This window comes from Acanthopagrus latus, chromosome 22 (assembly GCF_904848185.1).
Source record: "Acanthopagrus latus isolate v.2019 chromosome 22, fAcaLat1.1, whole genome shotgun sequence".
Taxonomy (NCBI): domain Eukaryota; kingdom Metazoa; phylum Chordata; class Actinopteri; order Spariformes; family Sparidae; genus Acanthopagrus; species Acanthopagrus latus.
In genome coordinates this window covers 14599832-14622168 of record NC_051060.1, presented here as the reverse complement: position 1 = coordinate 14622168, position 22337 = coordinate 14599832, and the positions used below count along the sequence as shown (strand labels likewise).

The following is a 22337-nucleotide window of genomic DNA, read 5'->3' as shown; positions in this document are numbered from 1 at the left end:
GAAATAACACTTAATTGGGTTGCGCTGTGCCATATTTGCCTTGTCCACCCAATCCTGACACACTGTTCAAGCACTAATGGGTTAAACTGAGGAGCTTAATGCAGTATAATGCAATAATTACACTCATACAATAGCCCCTCAGCATGCAGCTGCATCAAATGTAATTGTTTAATGTAAGTTACAGATATGTGGTGTTCAAGCTCATTGGGAGGGCAAATAAAGGGCAGTCTTCAATAAAAAATCTTATCCAAAAAAATCTAAATGGGTCCATTTTAGATAGAAAGCTTATAGGTTACTAAGACTTGAATTACTGACAGTAGCTTGCAGGAAAAAAGATATTCAGTGTATTAAATGCTGCAATGTGAAACTGATAATTAGAGGCAGAGTAAATCCTTGCTACAAGCTATATGAGATTGGAGGAATAAAAAGGAATGTGAAAGGCATGCAAGATAGAATGACTGTGTGTGGTCTTAGGTGGTGCAGTCAGTCCCATGACCAGAGCCACGGTGTGTTTTGGAAATGGAGCAAATTTCACAGAGAGCACAGTGGACAAAGTATGGAAGAGCAAAGACACTGAAAGTGGAAAAGCACTGAGATGGAGAAGTTTTAGATGCACAAACAGTAGCACCAGTGTTTGTGTAAAGGGACAACACAATGCTGGCAGCAGCAGTGGGAAAGAACCAGACTCTCTTACCTTAGCCAAGTGGGAATTGATCCATTTTGTGAATGTCCTTTTCTGCACTGCCTCCTGCTCATCTGTAAATCAGAGCCCAGACCGTCACTATCAGTCACATGCAATAATAAACAAAGCGGGGATTAAAACACAATCTTCTCATTGTCTATTGTTTGGAGAGTTGATTTGGTTTGCAGAGCTGAATGGCGACTGTAATTAACTTTGATATTATTACTTTCTGTCTAATGTGTCTGAACACAGTTGCACCAAATCATACCTTATACTGATGTAGTACAAGCAGGCATTTGACATTTAAAGATGGCATTTTCAAAAGCTGGACTAGGGTGGACAGGAAAACCCTGCTCTCAAACATGCCCTTTAAATGATAGAAGACGTCATGTGCCTCGTCCATGATCTATGAGAGGGTTTTATTCATTTCTGACCACAGTTCAAGGTTCTAATCTGATGCACCAATACTGTACAGTGTAATAATAAAGCTAACCTTCACCTAAATGTACAGATTTAGCTACATATGGGGAAGGGCATTGTTTTTGGTGGCTAAAGTGATGAAGCCCATTTAGCAAAGGCACAATCAATAGAATAGATGTCTGCTGACGATGTCCCCTAAAAAGCCACTTAACTTAAATGAGGACAGACATATATCAAGCCTTGTCTTGCACATGTGCACGAGCAAACATACAAAACATGTACACACTTGCACGCACAGGAGAACAAAGTCTCGAGCCATGTTCTATCGAAACAACCAGTGCATTTCTACTGTAATATACACATCATAATTCCCTCCTGGTAGCAGAATTTATTGTTTATTTTCAGCCTATGCGATAACAATTGGGACTTCTGCAATGGCTATATTTGTTCATGTGCAACTGGCACATACATCCCATTATAATGTATAGAAAACAGAGCTATAGTCCACCTGGGATACTTAGGATCTAATCATGTACAGTGACTGGCACATGTGACAGTGTTTTTTCTGTCCCGTCTGCGGCACAGCATAATATGTCTGGGATTAGCACGTTATCAGTGAGAGGACGTCTGACACAGTGCTTTCCTCCACCTTAATGAAAAATGCTGACGGTTTGATTATACTCAAGTTGGTTAGTGTGTCACTAGGTACCGTGGGCAGATGCGAACAGTGAGGGGTTTTGTGTGTGTGTGTGTGTGTGTGTGTGTGTGTGCGCATCAGAGGGGTGGGGAGGGAGTTGTTCATACATAATGCAGACACATTCACGCATAGTCATACGTGCCACTGAGCAGGTCCCCTGTACTATGAATTAATCTTATGATTGGGTCCAGGAGTAATCAAATATTGATGGGCGGTAATACTGGATGAGAATGAGAAAAATGTGGCCCCGCGCATCCTGGGGCAGAAGCACGTGCATTGGAGACCATGTCTGCACGAGCGCGGTGCCAGCCTCTCAGTCTCAGGGACGAGGTGACTTTGAACTATGCGCACACACAATCTCACTTAAGCACACACACACATTCACATTCTTTCAATATCACAAAGGGAGGCAGCCGCAACTAAGCCTCACAGCAGCATTTTAACACACTTGATTACCTTCCCCGGCTAGTGTTGGCCTGTATCATCATTGGTCTCATTTGCAGCATCTGAGTTTACACTTTTACCCCCCCACAGTTTAGATGACCTTAATGAAACATCATTAAAATCTAGTTGATCAGCTCAGAAGAGGAGGGAAATGCATGTACAAACTCACTGCAAAGAAATCGCAAAGCAATGATTCTGAATGAATCTCTGTTTAGCTCATTTCCCCATAGGATAAATGGCTAATGTGACAGGAAACAAACCCATAGAGACATTATGGTAATGTGCATTCCGATATAATCTCATCTATCAGACAGTGAGACAGTCAGACAGACAGCTGAATGCATGACATCCAAAAAGGGAGAAGCAGACAGACGAACCACCACAGGGTCAAACATAGAGATAAGAAATCAAACATCCTGACAGTCTGCCTGCTGTGCTGTGACACATGCAGTGCGCTGGTACTTGTCTGCTGGGCTTGCTTGCTTCACCTGCTGTAGGCTCTAGAGCTCAGCGACCTCCAAGCACACCGACAGACAGACGGACAGACACTTACTCTGCCAAAGTGGCAACGCCCCCTTCAAATGTCTGCCCACTCTGCTTAACACACACCACAGCATGACCCTAAAAAAAAATCTCCCCTGCAGGAAACACTTTATGAGGACACTACAGTGCTCACATACAGCAGGCACATACAGTCCTTACTGCAGTGCCACCCTAAATCACACACACAGCGTTCTCTACAACACATGCAAAATATACACACACTTGCCTTCCTTCTCTCACATTATCTATGTCAGTACGAGACACGCATTCACCCACACGCTGTTCCACTTACCGCGGAGGTAGTGGTAGAACCCCGTCACCAGGTTGAGGGATGAGTTCTTTTTCGGGGAGCCTTCACCCCCTGCTCGTCGTGCCATCTTGTACCTGAGACTACGCCTTGATTCCCACCGGTTTTCATGAGTGCGTTGGGAGGACATTCACAGCTACCTCTGGGAGAGGCTACACTTGCCCTTGCTCCTGCCCTTGCTGCCTCTCCCCCTTTTTCGGGGAGGTCTCTTTAAAGAGCTCCCCGGAGCACTGGACCTCCCGAGATGACAGCGATGAAACTGTTGCACTGAGGAATCGCAGATAGGACGGCTTCACCCTCCTGTTCTCCTCTCGCTTTTTAACGTCTTGCTGTCCTGTTTGTCCTGTCCTGCTGCAATGGGCTGCAGAGTCAGTAAGACTCAGTGTTTTTCCTGCCTGTTAAGCAGCTTGGGAGTGTGATGTGAGTGTACGCGTGATGCAAAGACTGCTTGTGTGTGTGTGTGTGTGTGCGCGTGTGTGCGTGTGAATGAGAGCCGCACAGTGCCGGCTTGCCTCAGCATCAATCTGTCTTGCTTAGTCCCAATCTCTCCTGTCTCTCTCTCTTTCCCTCTCCAACTCAGTCTTTCCCTCCCACGTTCTCTCTCTCTCTCTCTCTCTCTCTCTCTCTCTCTCTCTCTCTCTCTTAATTTCTCACTGTAGGGCTGCGGGAACACTCCACTTCCCTCCACTGGCCAGCCAATCAGGGTGCGTGGGAATGAGTGATGTCATAGCAGCCCCGTCCTGATGTGGAGAGGGAGGATTGAGCAGTGGTGGGTGGGTTGAAGGGGACCGTTTAGCAGGTTGGGAGGGGAGGAAGTAGGAGCTCTACTCTGACAGCATCTCATACACACACACACACACACACACACACACATACATACAAATGCTCAAATGCAGCATCGGGACAGACACGCAGGAATTCCCTATGTGTTGCTGGCACTCAGAATACCCCTCTCTCTCTCTCTCTCTCTCTCTCTCGCTCTCTTCCACACAAATACTATGTGGTGCTCTGAGCCTCGTAGCTTTCTAATGTATAGAGCCTGCAGGGAGCAGACTATAGCTGGCAGTGGTCCTGTCTGATCTACTACTGTACACTCTTCAAAAGGGGATCCGCTTTCATCTCAACCACAGTCACATACAGTACATCTGTCTGTTTGTTTTCTCCGGGGGAACGAGCACTGACTGAATAGAGAGGAATACAAAAGAGGTGAATGCAATATCTGAGGTTAGGACTGTAATACATGGCAAGTCGAGAGATTAAAGTGCGTATAGGCAATAAAGGTTAAGTGGAGAACAAAGGCAACAACGTAAAGCGTGTTTTACCTTAATGCCATCTGAATGTGTGAGCTGTGCTGCAGTGGAAATGGTGCGACTGGAAAGCAATAAACACTGCGAACAATGGTAGTATTGTTCATCCACTCATTCTACTGTGAGTTCAGCATCTAAAGAGACACTCTCCAACCGCTAGGGCTACAACAGCTGATACAAGGAACTGGATCAGAAGCAGCCCTGTGTTATGGAGCCAAAATTACCCCAACCTCCTCTATTGCTGCAGGAAAATCACAGCAGACAATACTCGTGTAGCGTAGCGCAGTACGATAACCTCCTCTCCTTTTCACTGTCTGATTTGTATCACCGTTTCAGTCTGACCTATGCTCTCGCTTATTCAGCCTTTCTGTTTTCCTCATATTTTGTCCCTCGCATTCTCTACCCCCCCCCCCCCCCCCAACACACACACACACACACACACACACACACACACACACACACACACACACACACACACACACACACACAGACACATACACAAGCTCTGGCAATAATAAAAGCACTGGGCTCTTCTTTGAAACCATATTCAGAGAGTTTCCTGGAAACCAATATTAATGCCGAATGGCCTGGTGGGTCTTATATCAGCCTTAAAGATGAAAGGACCATTCATCATTTGTGTGATTTTCCCCTTTTGTTCTTTGGGTCCCCCCATAAGGGATTTTAATTATGAAAGTCATCAATAACCAATGGCAGCTGTCATCCGCTATCTGTCTGCTGATAATCACACTGCTGACACTCCTCCATTTAACAGCCCTGAAACTGGCCGCTGCAGAGCCACCGCAAGCCTTTTCCACTGACTACTTTTTTAAACAAGTGTCCTCTATACGTTTCTGTATAAACAGCATGATTTCCGTGTATGTGCTTGTGTGTGGGTATGTGTGTACAGGTATTATAGACGGACTGAGAGTTCAAAGAAATACTCCTGCACTCCTGTTTTTTCATATTTACATATACATTGCCTTCACCGGCACACTCCAGACTTTGAAAACAGAATTTAACGCCAGTGGAAAGCAGAATCCAGTGGGACACTCACACAATCCCAACTCAATAATAACACTGCAGAAAAATCCTTTGGCCAAAACTACAGCGGGACAGAAATCTATTGTTCTTTACGTACTGCTGTTTTTGCAGCCCACACAATATCAATGATGTAAATAATGGAACAGACTATATTGACTGATGATCTCATTCACAATCTGTTTCTATTTAAATCATCTTGTCTGCCAAGTTGAAGGTGTTGTCTAATAAATTATTCCAGGGGAGCAACACTTCAATTCAGGAGTGTGAAGGAGCTATCCAAGGTGCTGAAGCAATCCAAGAAGATCATGACAGTGATTTTGGTTTAATACAGAAACTCAGGGAGGCAGCAACATATAATGAAGACCAATCATAGCCATGGTGCAAGATAAAATAGCCTATTAAAACACAATATATCTGTTTTTGTGGGTATGTTTGAGAGAATTCTTCCAGTTTACAGCCGTAAAGCAGATAGTGAGAAGGCTGAACTTCCCCGGAGAGCAAAACTGTTTAGAAAAACAACCCCGGGACAAAATCAAAACAAGATGGTGAGGATTCATGGGACTTATTAGACATCACCATGGGAGCTGATGGAAGAGAGCAGGTGCACACACTTGCACACACAAGCACACACACCAGGATAAGGAGGCAGAAATTTCACGTCTCACTGTAAGCGCAAGAATACACCGACAGACTCCTTTAGGCTGTAGACCTCAAGAGTGTTCCCCGTCTTTCCAAGAGAGAAATGGGGAGGGGGAGTTGGAGGGTTAAAACAGACTGAACCTCAGCTGGTCTGCATCCCTAATGGAGCCCCTGGCAGCCCTACAAAACACCAGATCCTTCTCTGAGGTTGAGAAGGTTGGACGTGGGTCAGTGCCCGGCGCTCACACAGGTATGTCTGCAGGGTGCGAGGCTTCCTGAGGAGAGGAGGAACAGCCTCTTTTCAGCCATTAAAGGAAAAACAAACGGCCTCCTGGAGGGTGGAATAACGCTGCTTCTGCTCGCATTGTAATCTATTCACCCCAAGGATATTTGCTTTCTGAGCAGCCGAGACTTCTTACGCAGCCTCATGGGGAGTTTGCAGAGACACAGCGCCACCTAGTGGATAAGTAAAGCTTGGAGTGTGTGATGTTCTCTTTGTAAGAGTGTTTGAAGAAGACAAAAAGGATGAGACAGAGTGGGACAGGACATGTGAGGACGAGGAAAAATGAACAAGCTCAGCATAAGCTTGGCTTTTATATCGCAGCCTCCCTAATGACCCGGCTCTGCACTTGGGCATCTCTGATCTCTCTTAATCTATTAATGACTCCACAACTCACCAGCAGTGATTATGCTCGGTCAGATATGGACAGGCACTGGGCACATACTGTACAAGGTTACACACTCTGCTGGCAAGTATTAATTTAGTAATGCATTCGTTCAATTATATCACCTTAATATTAATCAAGCTGGCGGACATTGAAATTCAAAGAACAGCATGTATGTATAGCTCTAGTGAGCGTCACAATGGCAATGTTGCTCTAGAGGAGCCTTTTAGATTTCTCTTGCCATAGTGCAGTTTCTTCAGCAGCATAACGTTAATGGAACATGCCTGTTAAAGCTATCAATCCCTAAATGGAGGGCTTTGTTGTGTACTAGAGAGGTACCCCGTAATTGCTCCATACTGCAGACATTCACATTCACAAGCACACACCCAACGCATGCACACACACACACACACACACACACACGTTCATAATCCACCACACTGACACACAAAGTGATTTAACAGGTTTTGGCGGCTTTTCTGCCCCTCTTCCCCTCCCAATAGCTTCTTTATCCACTTCCTGATTCCAGCTCTTCTCTTTCACCCCAACAATTCCTAATTTAAAAAAAAAACCCTTCTCTGCACTTCCGCTGGAGTACTTTAGCCCTAACACTCAATAACACCCTCTATCACACCCTCCAGCACCTCCACTCAGCCCTCACGTGCCCATTCAGCTCTCTCCATTCGCCATCCCACTTCATTTACAGCACATTTTTACCAGTCCCAACATAAGTGCCGAGACGGAAGTCCAAATGCCAGCCCATTAGCATAGCTAATTACATTTCAGTAATAATGACACCACATTAAAGAGAGTGAGAAGGGGGGAACAAGTCAAAGTGATTATCAAAACAACCCCTTTCCTCTTTCAAGTACCATCACTCCCTTTTCAGCAGCAGATGTGCAGAGACGGCAACAAAAAATGTCCAAATATCACAGTGTTCATTAAAGCCAGGCCACTGATACAGTAATTTGAGCAATTTAGGCACCTGCATTGCTCACACATACACACACACACACACACACACACACACACACACACACACACACACACACACACACACACACACACACACACAAAGAATGGTAGCAGATGAACATGCCGATGAAATAAACAGAAAAAAGTAAAACAAATGGGAAATTTCGTATTAAAAATGTTGTTTGGTTTGGTTTTTAAAAAACAGATTTGAGCAACAACCATATTTGAGATACCATCAGTTTAAAAATATAGCAGTTTCAATTAATTATATGGTTAATTTGTGACAAAGGTGCTGCAGAAAATCAAACATGATCTTGGGGTCTTACATTACACCCAATTGGATTTTAGCTACATTCTTCTTCCTCCTTTTCAAGAGCTCTTTTATCAGGTAAATACATCCAGCTGAATACAACCCCACTTTAAAACCATACACAAGCAGACCAAACATGCTGCTAACACAATGCATCTATTCCACTGGAAGCACCAGGGGTCATATCAGTGGCACTAAGAGCATTAGAAGGACTCAATTTGGCTTTGAAAAAACATTTAGCTTGATATTTCTCTTCTGCTCTCTCCATGAATGTGATGATTTCATGTGTGTGTGTTTATGCCTGTGTGATGCTTTGAGAGTGTGTGTGTGTGTGTGTGTGTGTGTGTGTGTGTGTGTGTGTGTGTGTGTGTGTGTGTGTGTGTGTGTGTGGGAGTGCAGGAGTGGGTCAGACAGTCTAAGCTCTTTATCCAGGTTCAGTGGCCCGCCACACATTACAGGGACGAGTAAAGCTAAAGGACTGGCGTCAGCACACTAAATAAATCACAGTGGCCAGAGCAGTAAATTCAGTTATAAGTCTCGTCTTTGCTGTGAAATAAAAACACTGACTGGAACGCAGCCAGATTCATCTACAAAATCCTGTCGCACACAACCACTTGAGTGTATTTAAGCTTATCCAGCTGTGGCTATTTTCTGTCTCACTGAGAGTGAATTTAAACCAATTCTTTTTGTAAACAGCAGATGTAGGCCTTTTGTTATACCCTGACTACAACCACCTGCCCAGTGAGAAATGCCAGTCTGTAAAGGCATTATTCATTTCCTTTAAATTTCCTAAACATTCCCTGAATGCTCCCTTTTTCTCACTGAACACTGTTGAATTATTAAAAAGCAGGATAACAGGTTTGTTATGTCAGGTGGTAGGTTGTGTTTGCGTCTGGAGCAGGAAGCCTCAGAGTGAAAAAGAGCCCAAGGGGAGAGATGTCAGCATGCAACACAACAGGAAATAACATTTCATAGATACAGCAATTCCATTGCTGTGTTTTCCATCAAAGGTAAACGATAAGGGAGGATGCATCCTGTCTCTCCAGGAACAGGAGGACATGGTAACTGAATCCAGGATGAGTAAACAGTGACACTACAGAAGAGAAAGTTAGAGAATGTTACACAGATATGTTAAAAGTAAGTTGTTTTAAAAACAGGATATTAAAATGAGTTGAAATGGTTCAGGCGAGTTCAGGTGCACTTTGAATGTCAGTGCTCTTTTCTGTAAAAAGACATATTATTCAAAAAATACCTATTGCTGTGATTAATTCAACCCATCTGGTGCTCTAAGCAGATTAAAATAAAAACTGGGAATTACTTATTTCACTACTGACTCTCAGGTATGCTGAAATCACCACATTGACAGGCCAGTTGACATTTTAGGGGTCAGGAAACCACAGTGTGACCTCTATTTAAAAAGCACCAAGCACTAAATGGATCGCCAGAGGCAGTCTTCAACTGTCCAATCACATTGTGACAGGTGAAAAAAAGGGACAAAGGTATCTGTGGGTGAAAGATAAGAGCAGGCATAGACTCAAAAGTATAACAGACAGAGGCTGAATGTGTCCTGGGGTCACAAGCTCAGGTGTCAGGATTTTATCTGTGGGGACACTGTTCTGTACCTCCACCAAAACTATCTAATGCCTCAATCTGACAGACCAAATCAGAGATGTTATAGAAATGCTGAAGGAACTGTATCATGGAATCAGCAAGGCCCAAAACTGTAATTTGGACCAGATTGAATGCAATGGTCTATACTGGGTCAACAGCACCTCATATGGCATGATCCTATAAAATGCTCCTTCTATTACATCTGTAAAGACTCTTTGCACCTTCAGTTTCACCAGGTTCTGCTTGTTTTGAATTACATTTGAAGCAATCTGCCTTGTGAAGTTGAATTCACATCAACAACTTGGCAGGAGTGTTAACTTAGAAATACCAACAGGGGGTGATATTTCTTTTGTAAATATTGACTTTTTGTCAATTTCTTCCCCCTTGGTTTAAATTGATTAAATAGGCTCTGTGGAATGTGCTTTAAGTCACATCCTTTGGACTGTTGCAGAGAACCAAACCTGAGTTCTTTACAAAGAAATCCACAGTCCAGCAGCATTAAACAACAACAAACAAAATTGTCTACAGGCTTGTAGCAGCAACCGAGAGAGCGAGTCGATGCTTATGTTTAATATTTTGCTCCACTGAACTAAGCACTCTGACCTTCATGAAGCTGTGACCTTTAAAGGGTTTAGAACTGGTGAAGGCTGGTCCACCCTCCATTTTGTATGGGTGGGAACCCCAGTGACCTAATCTTGTGATATGTCACTCAAGCCCTCAATGACTGTCAGGTTAAAAGAGATTTTAATCTGATCTGCAATAGATGCTGTCACTGAGAAACTAGCGTGGACTAAACACAAATAACCTCTTAGCATACAGACACACACAGTGACACACAGACACATCATCATCATTTGATCAAACATAATGTTCTGTTACAGAAGCAGAAGCTGAACCAGACATGGCCAATAAGCCCACAGGGCGAAAAAAGCCTGTGCTGGCTGTCATGCAACTGCCGCCGTGGCAACCAGTCATAAACACAATCTGGAAAGACAAGGAGAAGAGGCAGCAGAATAAATAATAGCTCATGCTGAGGCTTTATCCCACACTGGCCCTACCGCCACAGTTCTGAGGCTACAACAGAGTTATGGCTTCATGTTAACGGTCTGGCGGCCTTGAAGACTTGTTCTGTGTCTGTTTAACCACTCAGCTGAACTGCTGACTCCCAGTGGTATGATAGGGGCAGAAAAAAAAAGATGTATCACAGCTATTTTTAACACCAAGTGTTTGTTTCAGTGTCTGACTGTGAGTGTGGGCACATGTGTGTGTGAAGCCGTGGTATCCGGAGCCGCAGACGATAAATGGTGGTGTCAGATCTAAACAGGAGGCTGGCATGGCTCAAGGTGACCGTCTGCTTGGGCCTTCCTTGGCTGCGGCCGAACCATAATGTCGCCCCTGGCAACAGGATGTCACCCTGGCGCCGTGCCAACCTGAGGATCTGTGCCAGTCCCGCTAGCAATCAGGAGCTTAAAAACTGGTGTGTGGGCTCGCTTTCTCTCTCTCCCCCCCTGCTTGTCCAGTCTCATTTTCTTGCTTTTCCCTCTGCCTCTCTCATCCTTTTCTCATCCATCCACTACCCTCAGTGTGCGTTCATGTCTTCCAGATGTGCTGACCTCTGTTGCCCTTGCCCTTTACCCTCTGGGCTACCTTTCCTCCTGCTCAGCATTCTCCTTAGCGTTCCTTTAAAACGCAGTCGCTCTGCTTTGCATAACACATCTGCAAAGACCTGAACCAACTGAGACTCAGGCTGCTGCAATCTCCTTCGCTATTATCTGATCACAAGGACAAGATTACATGCAGCCCACACACAGAAAACTCAAGCAGGTGGTCCCAACACAATGAGACTTAGCAAACTTCTCCGCTTGATAGGCTAGCAGACGGTAAAACCCAGAGGTGTAGGCGAGGATGTACGCCTCTGCCGCCCATGATGGCGAAAACAGGTGAGCGATGGAAATAGGAAAAACAGTGCATCGCTTTTCTCATTAATGAGAGACAACAAACGGGCGAATTCCACAGCATATGGAGGAGTTCAGGCTGGGAGGTGTTCAAAGCGGCCTCGCCGTTCTCTGCCATATGGTGTCACTAATTGCTGTTTTTTCACTGCGACAGAGAGGTACACCAAAAGAGGTGGTTGAAAGGAGACAAAAAAAAGACCCAGAACTGGGGCAAAAGTTTTTGATTGTTTTGATGTTGCACTGAATGGATACTTACGGCTTCCCAATTGAGCCTGAGGGGAGTATAGTTCTTTTCATGGTATCTGGTGATTCGTGGAACGTTGCTAATTTGAGAACAATGTCGTCTCTTGAGAGAAGGAGTGAAATATCTTAATCCAATCAGGCTTTAAAAGACATACAAATGGTATAAGATTACCTATATTTAACTCTCATGAGGTAAGAAATTAGATTGCAATCAAGTTTTCCCCAAAAAACATGTGAACACAACTCATCGGCATAACAAATTTTCCAAACAATTACTCCACTGGAGAGGACTGACTGCTTCAACCCTGACAAATGAGAAGCAAGCTTCCCTGAGCACTGATTTCATTTACAGCCGTCATTTGGGAGCAAGCTTGTGACTACCTGAATGCATGATAACGAAGGCAAGAAAACACATGCTTACGTTGTGTTCCACTTATGCTATGAGCCGTTTTATGTTCAGACTAATGAAAACGCAAGTGTTCCTCTTTGATTGTTACGGAACGTCTTGATGATATCATCACAGGTTCGGTTTCGTCTCCCAGGAGATGGATGGCAACCAGAGCACATCAAATAAAATGTCATGTCAAATTAGATTCGACGTCCCCCCTGTACATAAGCTAATGTGATCATGCACTCAGAGGAGAACATATATGGCATAAAGAGTAAGTCGCACTCAGCTGATGTCCAAGCAAATCTATTCACACACAGACATAAAGCATATCTCTTCTCCAGGCAACAAGTACAAGACACCCTGTGTAATTCAGTAGCCATTAACTCCGTCCTTTGTCTTCTGTGGTTAGGGGAATTGTGGCAATATTCAGGGAGTATTTTTTCCTACAAGCCCTCAGTCCGTCCCTCTGTGAGGATAACCACAGCAACAACCAGCCTTATCTAAAATGTTTACATGCCAAGAGACATCAACAATAAAGCAACTGTTGCTAAATGGATTGTTTGGTGTAATTAGATAAAGGATCTCACCAGCCGATGCAGACACACCCCCAACCGCAGGACCAATTCTGAGGAGTATTTTTGGAACAAGCCACACTTGGGACAAAACTGCATTATTTACAGCTCACGCTTGTAGTGTTAAATGAGACTCCTGAATGGAGCTACAAGCTGTGGACTCCCTTATGGCTGCAGGTATACCTTGTTGGTTATATGTGGAAACACCAGCATTTTCAGTGAAGATAATTATGCAGATTCCCAAAACAGCAATGTATTTTTCTCATTCTGAGTAGTGAATTGTATCCTCCTACATTAAGAATAGAACATTTTGGCACTGATTGATTTTGATAAATGGTTAAATTTTCAATGAATATGTATTGATACACCAATCTGTCCTTGCAGCGCCGGAGAGACAGCTTAAGGGGGAGCTTCTAAAATTAGATCAAACGGAGCACAATCGAGATTCAAAGTGTGCACCCACACCTGCACACAGTGATGCAGTGGAGCCACGTGGCTGGTGATGCTGTTCTCAGCTTTCACAGAAAGTGCCACCTCAGAAGCCACACAGGGAGCTGCCATATTGGATCTCAGCTCTGGTGTCACCTGACTTTTCCTGCTACTTTGCGAGTGTCATCACTTTGATGCTGTCTTACTGACGGTAAGATGTGAGACAGAGACATGCAGTTTTTACAGTACAGGCTTGTAAAAAAGCTATAGTACAAAAAAAGATACACCCGCATTATTTGACATCTAGGAGGAGGAGACGAAATAAAAGCTGATATCTGCTGCAAATACAGTATGCAAATGAAAGAAAAGTTTAGAGTAGGGCCGAGATAAGATAAGGATGCCAGAAACACTCATTTTAATGTGCCAAAGGTTAAAAAGAATTTACATAAAAGCTGTAATTTATTCCTGTGTGATATTTAATGAACCAATATAGCTGTCCACAATAAGACAGTTACCACAGCAGGGCTAAGAGCGAGGAACAGACTTCATCATGTCAGCTTCTCTGGGGATTAGCTTTGCTATTGTCTGCTTCCCTGTCTATCCACACGAAGAAACTCATACGGACACAGCTACGCACACATGCACTCGCTACTATATCTGTGCACATGCAAGCACACACACCCACACAGCAAACACGCAGCAAGCATGTGCACACATAAACACAGACAGTAAATGCAAACAAGAACAACAGCATAATACAGTCTCTCACACACTGGCTCACTTAATCTCATTTGCTCTGGTTGTTTCTCTCCTCACGAAAACAGAAGAAAGCCTTCATTTTAAGTCATTAAATCTGCTGTACTGCAAAGCTTTATGCACAGACTGACAGACGCATGCATCTCCTTCCCTATTCACAATCATGAGGACAAAACTCCACAGAAAGTAAAGCAAACTAAAGCACTGATAGCAACTGAATGTTAGACAAAACACAACTGATTGTAGCCTTAAAAAATGCACAGCGTACTTGGGACTGCATACGGTGAGATTGCATGTACCATTCAGTTATGTCCTTCTGGTACCACACATTTGTAAGCAATGACTTGAATTCCTATGCACCACAGATAAGACCTACAGGGTCATGAGCAGAAAGAACAAGATGCATGTATTGTAAAACATTTTCCCAGTCACAGTAAGCTCATACTGTTTTGCTGAGTCATGCCGAGCACTAGGTCACCTCTAAAAACGCTGCAAACCAAGGTGGAGCAGCGTGAGTGAGTAAGCATTTTGCGCCTACCTTGCAGCTTCTGCATCACATTGGTGATATCCCGAGCAGAGTGTCCGTAGTGCCTGGGTGATGCCATGCTGCTGTCCTGAGGTCACCAAAGTCACGTCCCAACTCCTGCACGTCACCTTTAGCCTGCCAAGGCTCTCATGCTGTGATCAGGACTCAGACTGGGCTGCGGTAGATTTCTGTTTTTATCCTGACGGCAGGCTGTTAGGACTGAAGCGTGTCCATATTGCTGTGTTTCTCTTTCCAAGTCATCCCTGTTGCAGTGGCAGTCTGCAATCCTCACACTCCTGTGAAGCTCCTCCCCCGATGATGATGATGTAAGTGCATACTGTATGTGTATATGTGTATAGTGTATGTGTATGCTCGCCTCGCCCGAGCCTTTTACTTCTGCAGACAGGACAGCTTCCTGGTCTGCATGCACTGCCACCTGCTGTCCAATCAAAAGGGATGGTTCTTCCTTCTCATTGAGACGTCAGGACCAATAGCGTGCCAGGTTATCTTCTCGTGCCTCCTGGTTCCGATGTTAAGAGATGTGTGTGTGTGTGTGTGTGTGTGTGTGTTATGTTTGTGAGTGTTTCAGCAAGTGAGAAAGGAACAGAGGGTGACGACGAAAAGAGGGGTGAACAGAATTAGCTGCAGTAAACCTCGCCTATGATGGCAACAGTATGTTTCTATGTGAATGTAGAAAAGGCAAGGATCCATATATGTGGATGAATGGATGCACTTTTTACCTTTGCTTTCGTCAGTTGCTCCATCACTCACTGCCTATTGAGCAGTTCCAGGATTTATCTCATGACATCATCGTTTCAGTCTGCCCAACTGCTGCTTGCGGCAAAGGGGGGATTTGTTCCAATTCACAAATCAAAAACCAGGCAACTTATGCAAAATTTATAGGAGACGAATGATTTTCCCTTTAAGATAAAACATGACGGCAAAAGCTAATGTTGAGGCCAAGAAGACAATCAGGAGGACGAGTAAACAATCACTCCCCTGCCAATAAAACATCTCACCCAAAACTCTTATGTCCAAGATATGTGACTGCGCAGTGGATCAATGCCGCTCTTTGAAATGCAGGAGGGAGGTGCGATGAACCACTAGGCTCTGAGCACTTATCGCAATGTGTAATCCCATTAGACAAGTCCTTTCATCATCATCTCAGGAGAGCTCTTAGAAGAGCTGAAAGGGGAGCTACGCTGCTCTGGCCGAAGCCTCATTCAATAAAGAGAGATATAGGAGAGAGGGCACAAAAGATTTAAAGAGCTGAGAAATGATGAATTTATCGCAGAACCCGTGTTCATTTTTTTGTATACAAGTCAGACTAGAGTAAATTCGCAGATGCAGTTCTTGTTGTATCAACCTGTTGTGTTGACAGCAGTGTGCAATCTGCTTCAGAGATTAATTTATGGAATGGATTTATGTTAATAAGCTTGTGGCATTGGGAGCGAGCGAATGAGGGTGGTTTTGTGGGTGTGAATCAACAAGACAACAGAGCAGCTCTCAACAAATCTATTTGGGAATCCAGATTTCTACATCTCTGCATTGTCTAGGCTCTATTTTGAAGCTCTGCTGTGTACCATTTTGACCACAGTGACTGAGTAAACATGATGTTTACTGGGGGGAAAAACACTTTTCACCAAAAGGATGCCGTGGGTGATTATTTAAATTTTATGAATTGTTATACACGACAAACTCTCATTCCTGAAAGCAGGCAAATGTTTACCCAAGTTTCTCCCTATTGTAAAAAAATATATATGTTGCAAACGAGTAAAAATAAACATAATCAATCCCGATTACACGCCTGATCAATAGCAATTGTAATAGCAAAGTCAGGGGGCAATCAATTACCCTTGGTAGTTTAACCTAAACACACTCAGTATCAACTAAATCAGTACTTCCTCCGAATGAATGTACATGAATAAACCATACGTTGTCAGAATGCGCTGTTTGACTTGCCAGTGTGATGCGTTGTAGGATTCAGTTGGATTGGCCGGCTCCTCTGCAGCAGGGAAGGACTGCTGATTCCAACATTTTTATGCAGCTCGGCTTGGGGTGACCTCTACCGTCCAGAGCCCCTCAGGTCCAAACAGATTCAGCAAAAGAGAGAACAGAGAGTGCTGCAGCAGAGGGGAGCAGAGAGCAGAGACAAAGCGCAGGGGTCAATGGGAAATCTTCCCATAGTAAAGCCAAACCCTTCCCCGTTAAGATTCGTTTTCTTATCTAATCATTGCACAGGCAGAGAGCTGGGAGCGAGACCGCCAGTGTGCTAATCTCTTTCCTACACAGTCAGCAGTTTTCTAAAATCTCATTAGAAAGTTTGTTGTCCACCTGCATGTCAAAATCAACATAATGCCAAGGGAGAAATGCTGTTTCTGCAACTCTATTTTGTGTGCTGCAAAATTATCTGGTTCAATGAGCCATTTGAAAAGTGTTGACCCCTTTCTCCAAATGAATGGAGCGAAAAATAAAAATTGTCACAAATCATGTTATATGAGTTCTGCTGATATCTGTAGCCCAATGCATAGCGAGGTTATATGACATCAAAAAGACATGGATTTAACTTACAGCCTCTTTCTATTGTCTTCTAGGGGTGAGCACGTTTTTGCAAGGCTAGCATAACTATACACGGGATCACTGCTTTGTATCATAGCGGCCCATTCCTCATTGATCAGAACTGGGAGATGAGTTTTCTGCTAAAACCATGCAGAGGATGATGTTGTGTGCATATGCAATATAATGGTAAGTATGTGTAGCTCTGCAACCCCACTGCATTGATAATTAAGTTTGCATGTTGAATATGAGCTTTGACCTTAGCGCCAACATATTTCTGTAGAAAAACAAAGCTTGACCTTGTTTATTTATTTTCCTTTTGGACTAAGTGAAACAGGCTAGTCTAATGGACTTACTCTCTGGGGCAGGATGACATGTGCTGTGGTGTTATGGTGGAGTCTTACTCCATCTACTGGTCAAAGAGGGAATTAAAAAAAACACATGTACATGTACAAAAGAACATGTTTGTAAACAAATAAATTCCCTCTCTGACCCACTACAATATCTTACAGTTATAGTTTATACTGACAGAAACTCCTCACTGTTCTGTGTGGTTTCAAAAACACAGCAGCTTAACTTCCTTATTAAGATATAAAACTCAAACATGTTTTTTTGTTCTTGTTCCTATAGTTCAATGTTTAAACTTCACTGTATAGAACGATGTATATGCGGTGTTTGACACTAGGTTGCCGTTTTCACAAACAATGCTAAAAGTATAAATTTTCCTATCTAATCTAAGTTTAGGAGGCCTCCTGCATGCATGATTTGTTTCATCACAAATAGTCTGGAAGCCAATTCTTCTCCAATATTCAGCACAGACAAGTACGATGTGGGAGCCTCCAGTGCACATACACTGAGAGTTATACACTGAGTTTAAGTGAACAGTGAAGCAGGAGGCATCTTGTTTCAGCAAGGAGGAGTAGGTGCAAATTTAAGGATTCAATTGTAATAATTAAACACATATAAGATCATCCTATGTGCCTTAATACATTCTTGGAGGCGGCATTTAAGGTCTGCACACTGTAATTTCCCAACACAGTGCCAAATGACATTCCGACAAAGCCACGAACTTAAGCTATAAATTTCAAAGAATATCCCCTCCACCTATAAGCATAATGGCCTACAATTCCAATCACTCTATTTATGAACACAATAGCCTCACACAATATGGCCTATAAAGTGTTACGAGTGTTTGTTGTTGATTCTGAACAGGTTTTAGAGCAGAGCCAACAATTAAAGGAAGTTCAAGCTTTGTTCGGGTTATTTTCTCCCGCTCTCTCTCGCTCTCTTTGCGAGGATGGCTGAAGGTTGTCTACTTCTCAGTATAACACACTCAAAGATTGTGTCTGAAAATCTTGTACTTTTTCATCTTACTTGACAGGATTATTAATTTACATGATTAATGCTGAGGTGGGACTTAAGGTTTCACTCTGGTAGGAGATGTATAATCCAAAGCTGACGGGGCAAATGGGCTGGTCCACATTAAACGCATACCAATACAACGACCCGTATCCTTCCTTTTGACTGTATTGATGACCTTGCAGATTTGGTTTGGGCTAGATGAAAAACAATGCTGACTGTGGGATCAAAAAATGAGTAACATGAAGAGCTTAATTTCTTATTCACTATGTCCTGATTTGTCATGGGCAAAAAAAAGAGAGAACAGTTTGTGCATTGAAAGCTTAGCTGTGCTGCTTATCAAACCACTATGTTTTTACTGGATCTCTCCAAACTGAGAAAAGGACCAGACGACCGATGCCGGCTACGTTGACCTGGCAGACACTGTGGAAAGACTGAGCTAACTGAAAAAGACTCACAATCTGTTTAAAAATGCACCAGAGTGGAATAATTTCCCTTGCAACATTACAACTGCAAATTGAAAACACTTACAGCGCTGCCACCATCAACTCCTGCTGTGGTTTTGACTTCACCACACATTTCAGACTTCCAAGTCTGCAGCTGCTGGTGCAACTTATGGCAAAACTGTCGCCTGTGGTATCCGTGGTGGAAGGATAAAATATGAGATTGACATATTAATCGTCTCTGAAAGGAACAAAACTATTGGTGAGTGTGGTGGACTTTCCTACGGTAAAAAAAAAAAAAAAAAGAAGTCTTGCAGAGCTGGGGGTGACACTGTTTCACATTAATCAACCTGAAGGAAATGATGAGGGAGGAAGTGATTACAGCAACACCCCATCTCCCCACCACCAGGATCTCTGTCCTGGATAGATAAGCCACTCCTGTTGCTAATTTCAAGCAGAAAAGCAGGAAATGTGACAGTGTAGTTTTCCGCTTCCATAAACAAGACGACTGCCAGAGTTAGCCGCCAGTCGGTCCTGTGTGCCTCTGGGCTGAGTCTCCCTTCTGAGGGAGACAGACATACTGACAGAAAAAGTGAGCAAGGGACGGCAGAGGGAGAAAGTGCGAGAACAGGAAAGGGGGGAAGCAGAAAGTGAGGAAACCCCATCAGGAGAAAAGCGAGACCGAAGGATTGACAGAAAAAGAGGACAAGGGAGAAGGAGAGACGGTAAAAGACAGACTGTCAGTTCAATCAGTCTGTCTGTCTTCTCCTCTGACAGAAAAGACAAAGTCATGGCTGGGAACGACACAAATGTCTTTCTGGAAATACTTCAGTCTTTTGATGCTGGTGAGTCGCTTCCAACTTCCCTTCTCTTTGCGCTGGTCTTTTTCATGTGGTCTCTGATAGGCACTGTTTGTTCTCTCAGGAATTCAAGCTTTAATCGCCTCTGGAATAGCTGCAATATGTGGTCCCGATTCCATCTGAAGATAAACTAATCCCACATACTAAAATATTCATGGAAAACTTTTGCTAATTTCAAAAATACTCACTCAAAATGTATAATGTACGGACGTGTTTTCTTAGTTTTTTTTTTTCCCCCCTCAGTTTTCCCAAATGTCATTTCCAGATGACTTTTGACCAGCAGTGTCACGTTTCGCAAAGTTACAGAAGGAAGAAAAAAAAGAACTGCTGTGGAAATATGGGCTAGTAGCAAAGTAGGGTCAGTCTTTTTAACACTTAACTATATTGAAAGGGAATTGATTTGTTTTCTCTGGCAGCAGTCCAATGGGATTTGTCTTAGCCACTGCATTCTGTCTCCTCCCGAGCATGCTTATGTTGGCAATACAGCTTATGGCAAAGACGCAATGAGCAAAAAGCCAGTGTCTTTTTTGTGGGATTGAAATGCAATCAGTTTGTTGTCTACATGAAAACTTGCTCTTGTAAACATGAAAGAGGAAAGCCTTTTATTATGTTGTCAAGGGGCACCATCTTGCAAGACACTGTTGGCAAACCTCCAATTGTTGCAAACAGATGTTTTCTGTAATCTTCGTAAGGCCATAGATTCTAATTAAAATTCTTTCCATTCCTAGGGGATGATAAAAAAAAAGACATTAATACAAAGAATTACTGAGAAGAACGTGCATTTGGGTGTATTGCACGTACACAAATATTGTAAAACTACTGTCCCTCAAAATGAACCTGCAGGGTAAATAAGTTAATCGGAAGGAAGAGAATGAAAAGAAAAAAGAATTAGACAGAAGCCAAGAATACGGAGGTGGTTTGAAAAGGATCCATCAAAAATACAATCGAGCACTGTTCATAAAGCCTCCTTTTTGTTTTCTCTCTTCACAGTCCCTCTTATCATAGCTTTCTGTGTGTCCATGGCGGTTGGCCTGGTCTTAGGGGCTTTGGTTTACGTGCTCTTGACCTGGATGTCCAGACGCAAAGCAGGCTCAGCCAGAATCACTCGCCGCCCTCCTCGCCAATCACGTACGTCTTCACGCAACCGCCCAGGCTTTAACCGCAACAGCAGCTACGACAGGCGCAGCAACAACAGCTTGGTCAGTGCTGCTTTCAGCTTTCACCGCCAGACTTCCTCCCCAGATCAGTATGACCCACTGGGCCACAAATCCAGCTTCAGGGCCTCTACCTTCCACCCTCTACTCCAGTGCAGCCAAATCGCAAGGGAGGCAGAGGAGGGGAGCCAGACCACGCTGCCTCGTACGCCGACTCTGACCACGTCGGCTGGATCGGCTCAAACAGCAGCCCAGGCGGCTGCCACCCCACCAAGACCAGAGTCATTTTGGGGCAACGGTGGCCTGAGGGGTTTCCATGCTACACAGACCCCACCTCCAGCTTATGAGAGCATTATTAGGGCTTATCAGGAAACATGCACCTGAGAGGAGTCAGAGCACCGGGCTGACTCGAACTAAATAAACTCAGAGTTGTAAATGGATTAACGAATGATGTTGGACTAAATCTGTATTGATTTGTAAGACCAGGTGGAGCTGGGCGGAGCGAAGGCCAATGTAAAGGTCAAGTGTGTTCCACACTCAACAAAGTAAGACCCCTGAAACAACAAACAGTTTTGTATGTTTTTGGTTTGTTAATATATATCTGGTGTTGACTTAAGCATAACTGCCTTTCATCATTCAATACTGACGGATTTTTTTTTTAATGTGGCAATGGCTGCTTACAAACAATTTACTCCTTTATTAGCAGTCTGTATTCAGTGGTGATTGACACTCGTGTATGCTTGCACAGAATCTTTTTTTTTAATTAAGACAAGGCAAAAAAACCTACGAATAAAGACAGGTGACTGGGCATTTATGCTGCAAAGCAATACTTCTCATTCGTCCCTGCTGATAATATAACTATGCAAAAGAGCGATTGATAGTATGTGTGAACCCCAAATGAGGGCAAGTGTTTGTGTTTATTTTATGGTTACTAAAACATTTTAAAAATGTGTCATTTGACATATTAGTGCAGAGCCCTGTGGAGACAGCCTTAAGTGTATTTGATGTTTCAACTGTTGCCTCAAATGTTTTATAGACCTGTGGTAATAAGGGTGTGTGGCATTCAAAGTTATTTAGTGTGTGTTTGCATGTTCAGTACGTGTGAGCGTGGGCATTGTGATGTTTTTGTATTTTATATGTGAATGTACTTTGCTGAACTTTTAACATAAGTTAATGTAATAAAAGCAAGAATCAAAAGCAACTGCGTTTTCTATATAAAGCTTGTGGTTTTGGTTTTTGGGTGTTTTCTACCACAAACAGAGTAGTGCCCTTATCTAGTGTAAGGCAACACGATATGATATGGACGTAATAACATGAACACCTGTAAAATATGGCCACGAAATACAGCAGTCATGCAAACAAATACTACATTAGAGAAAATTCCTTAGTTCCTCTGTTGCCGACTGTGTTAAAAATCATATTTGGAGATTGTGATATCAATTTATGATGTTG

The 22337-nt window shown here is 43.4% G+C and overlaps 2 protein-coding genes across 9 annotated transcripts in view; one reads left to right on the top strand and one right to left on the bottom strand.

The window, feature by feature from the left end:
- Positions 1-15380, bottom strand: part of syne1a (spectrin repeat containing, nuclear envelope 1a) — a 126311-nt gene extending 110931 nt beyond the window's left edge. For 5 of the 8 annotated variants that reach the window (XM_037085980.1, XM_037085983.1, XM_037085985.1 and 2 more), the window contains exons 1-2: positions 3079-3238; positions 695-756 (exon numbers count right to left, since the gene is read on the bottom strand). In XM_037085980.1, the coding sequence (XP_036941875.1) occupies positions 695-756; positions 3079-3223 (207 nt within the window). In that variant the 5' untranslated portion in view covers positions 3224-3238. Of the gene's footprint in view, positions 1-694; positions 757-3078; positions 3239-14525; positions 15034-15253 lie in introns of those variants that run through there. The other 3 variants (XM_037085981.1, XM_037085987.1, XM_037085984.1) reach the window with 2 other exon arrangements.
- A 3958-nt stretch (positions 15381-19338) lies between these two features.
- On the top strand, positions 19339-22086 carry myct1a (myc target 1a). The gene is made up of 2 exons (XM_037085718.1): positions 19339-19716; positions 20722-22086. The coding sequence occupies exons 1-2, from the start codon at positions 19662-19664 to the stop codon at positions 21267-21269; spliced, it is 603 nt and encodes a 200-aa protein (XP_036941613.1). The 5' UTR covers positions 19339-19661; the 3' UTR covers positions 21270-22086.
- Positions 22087-22337: the final 251 nt, after the last annotated feature.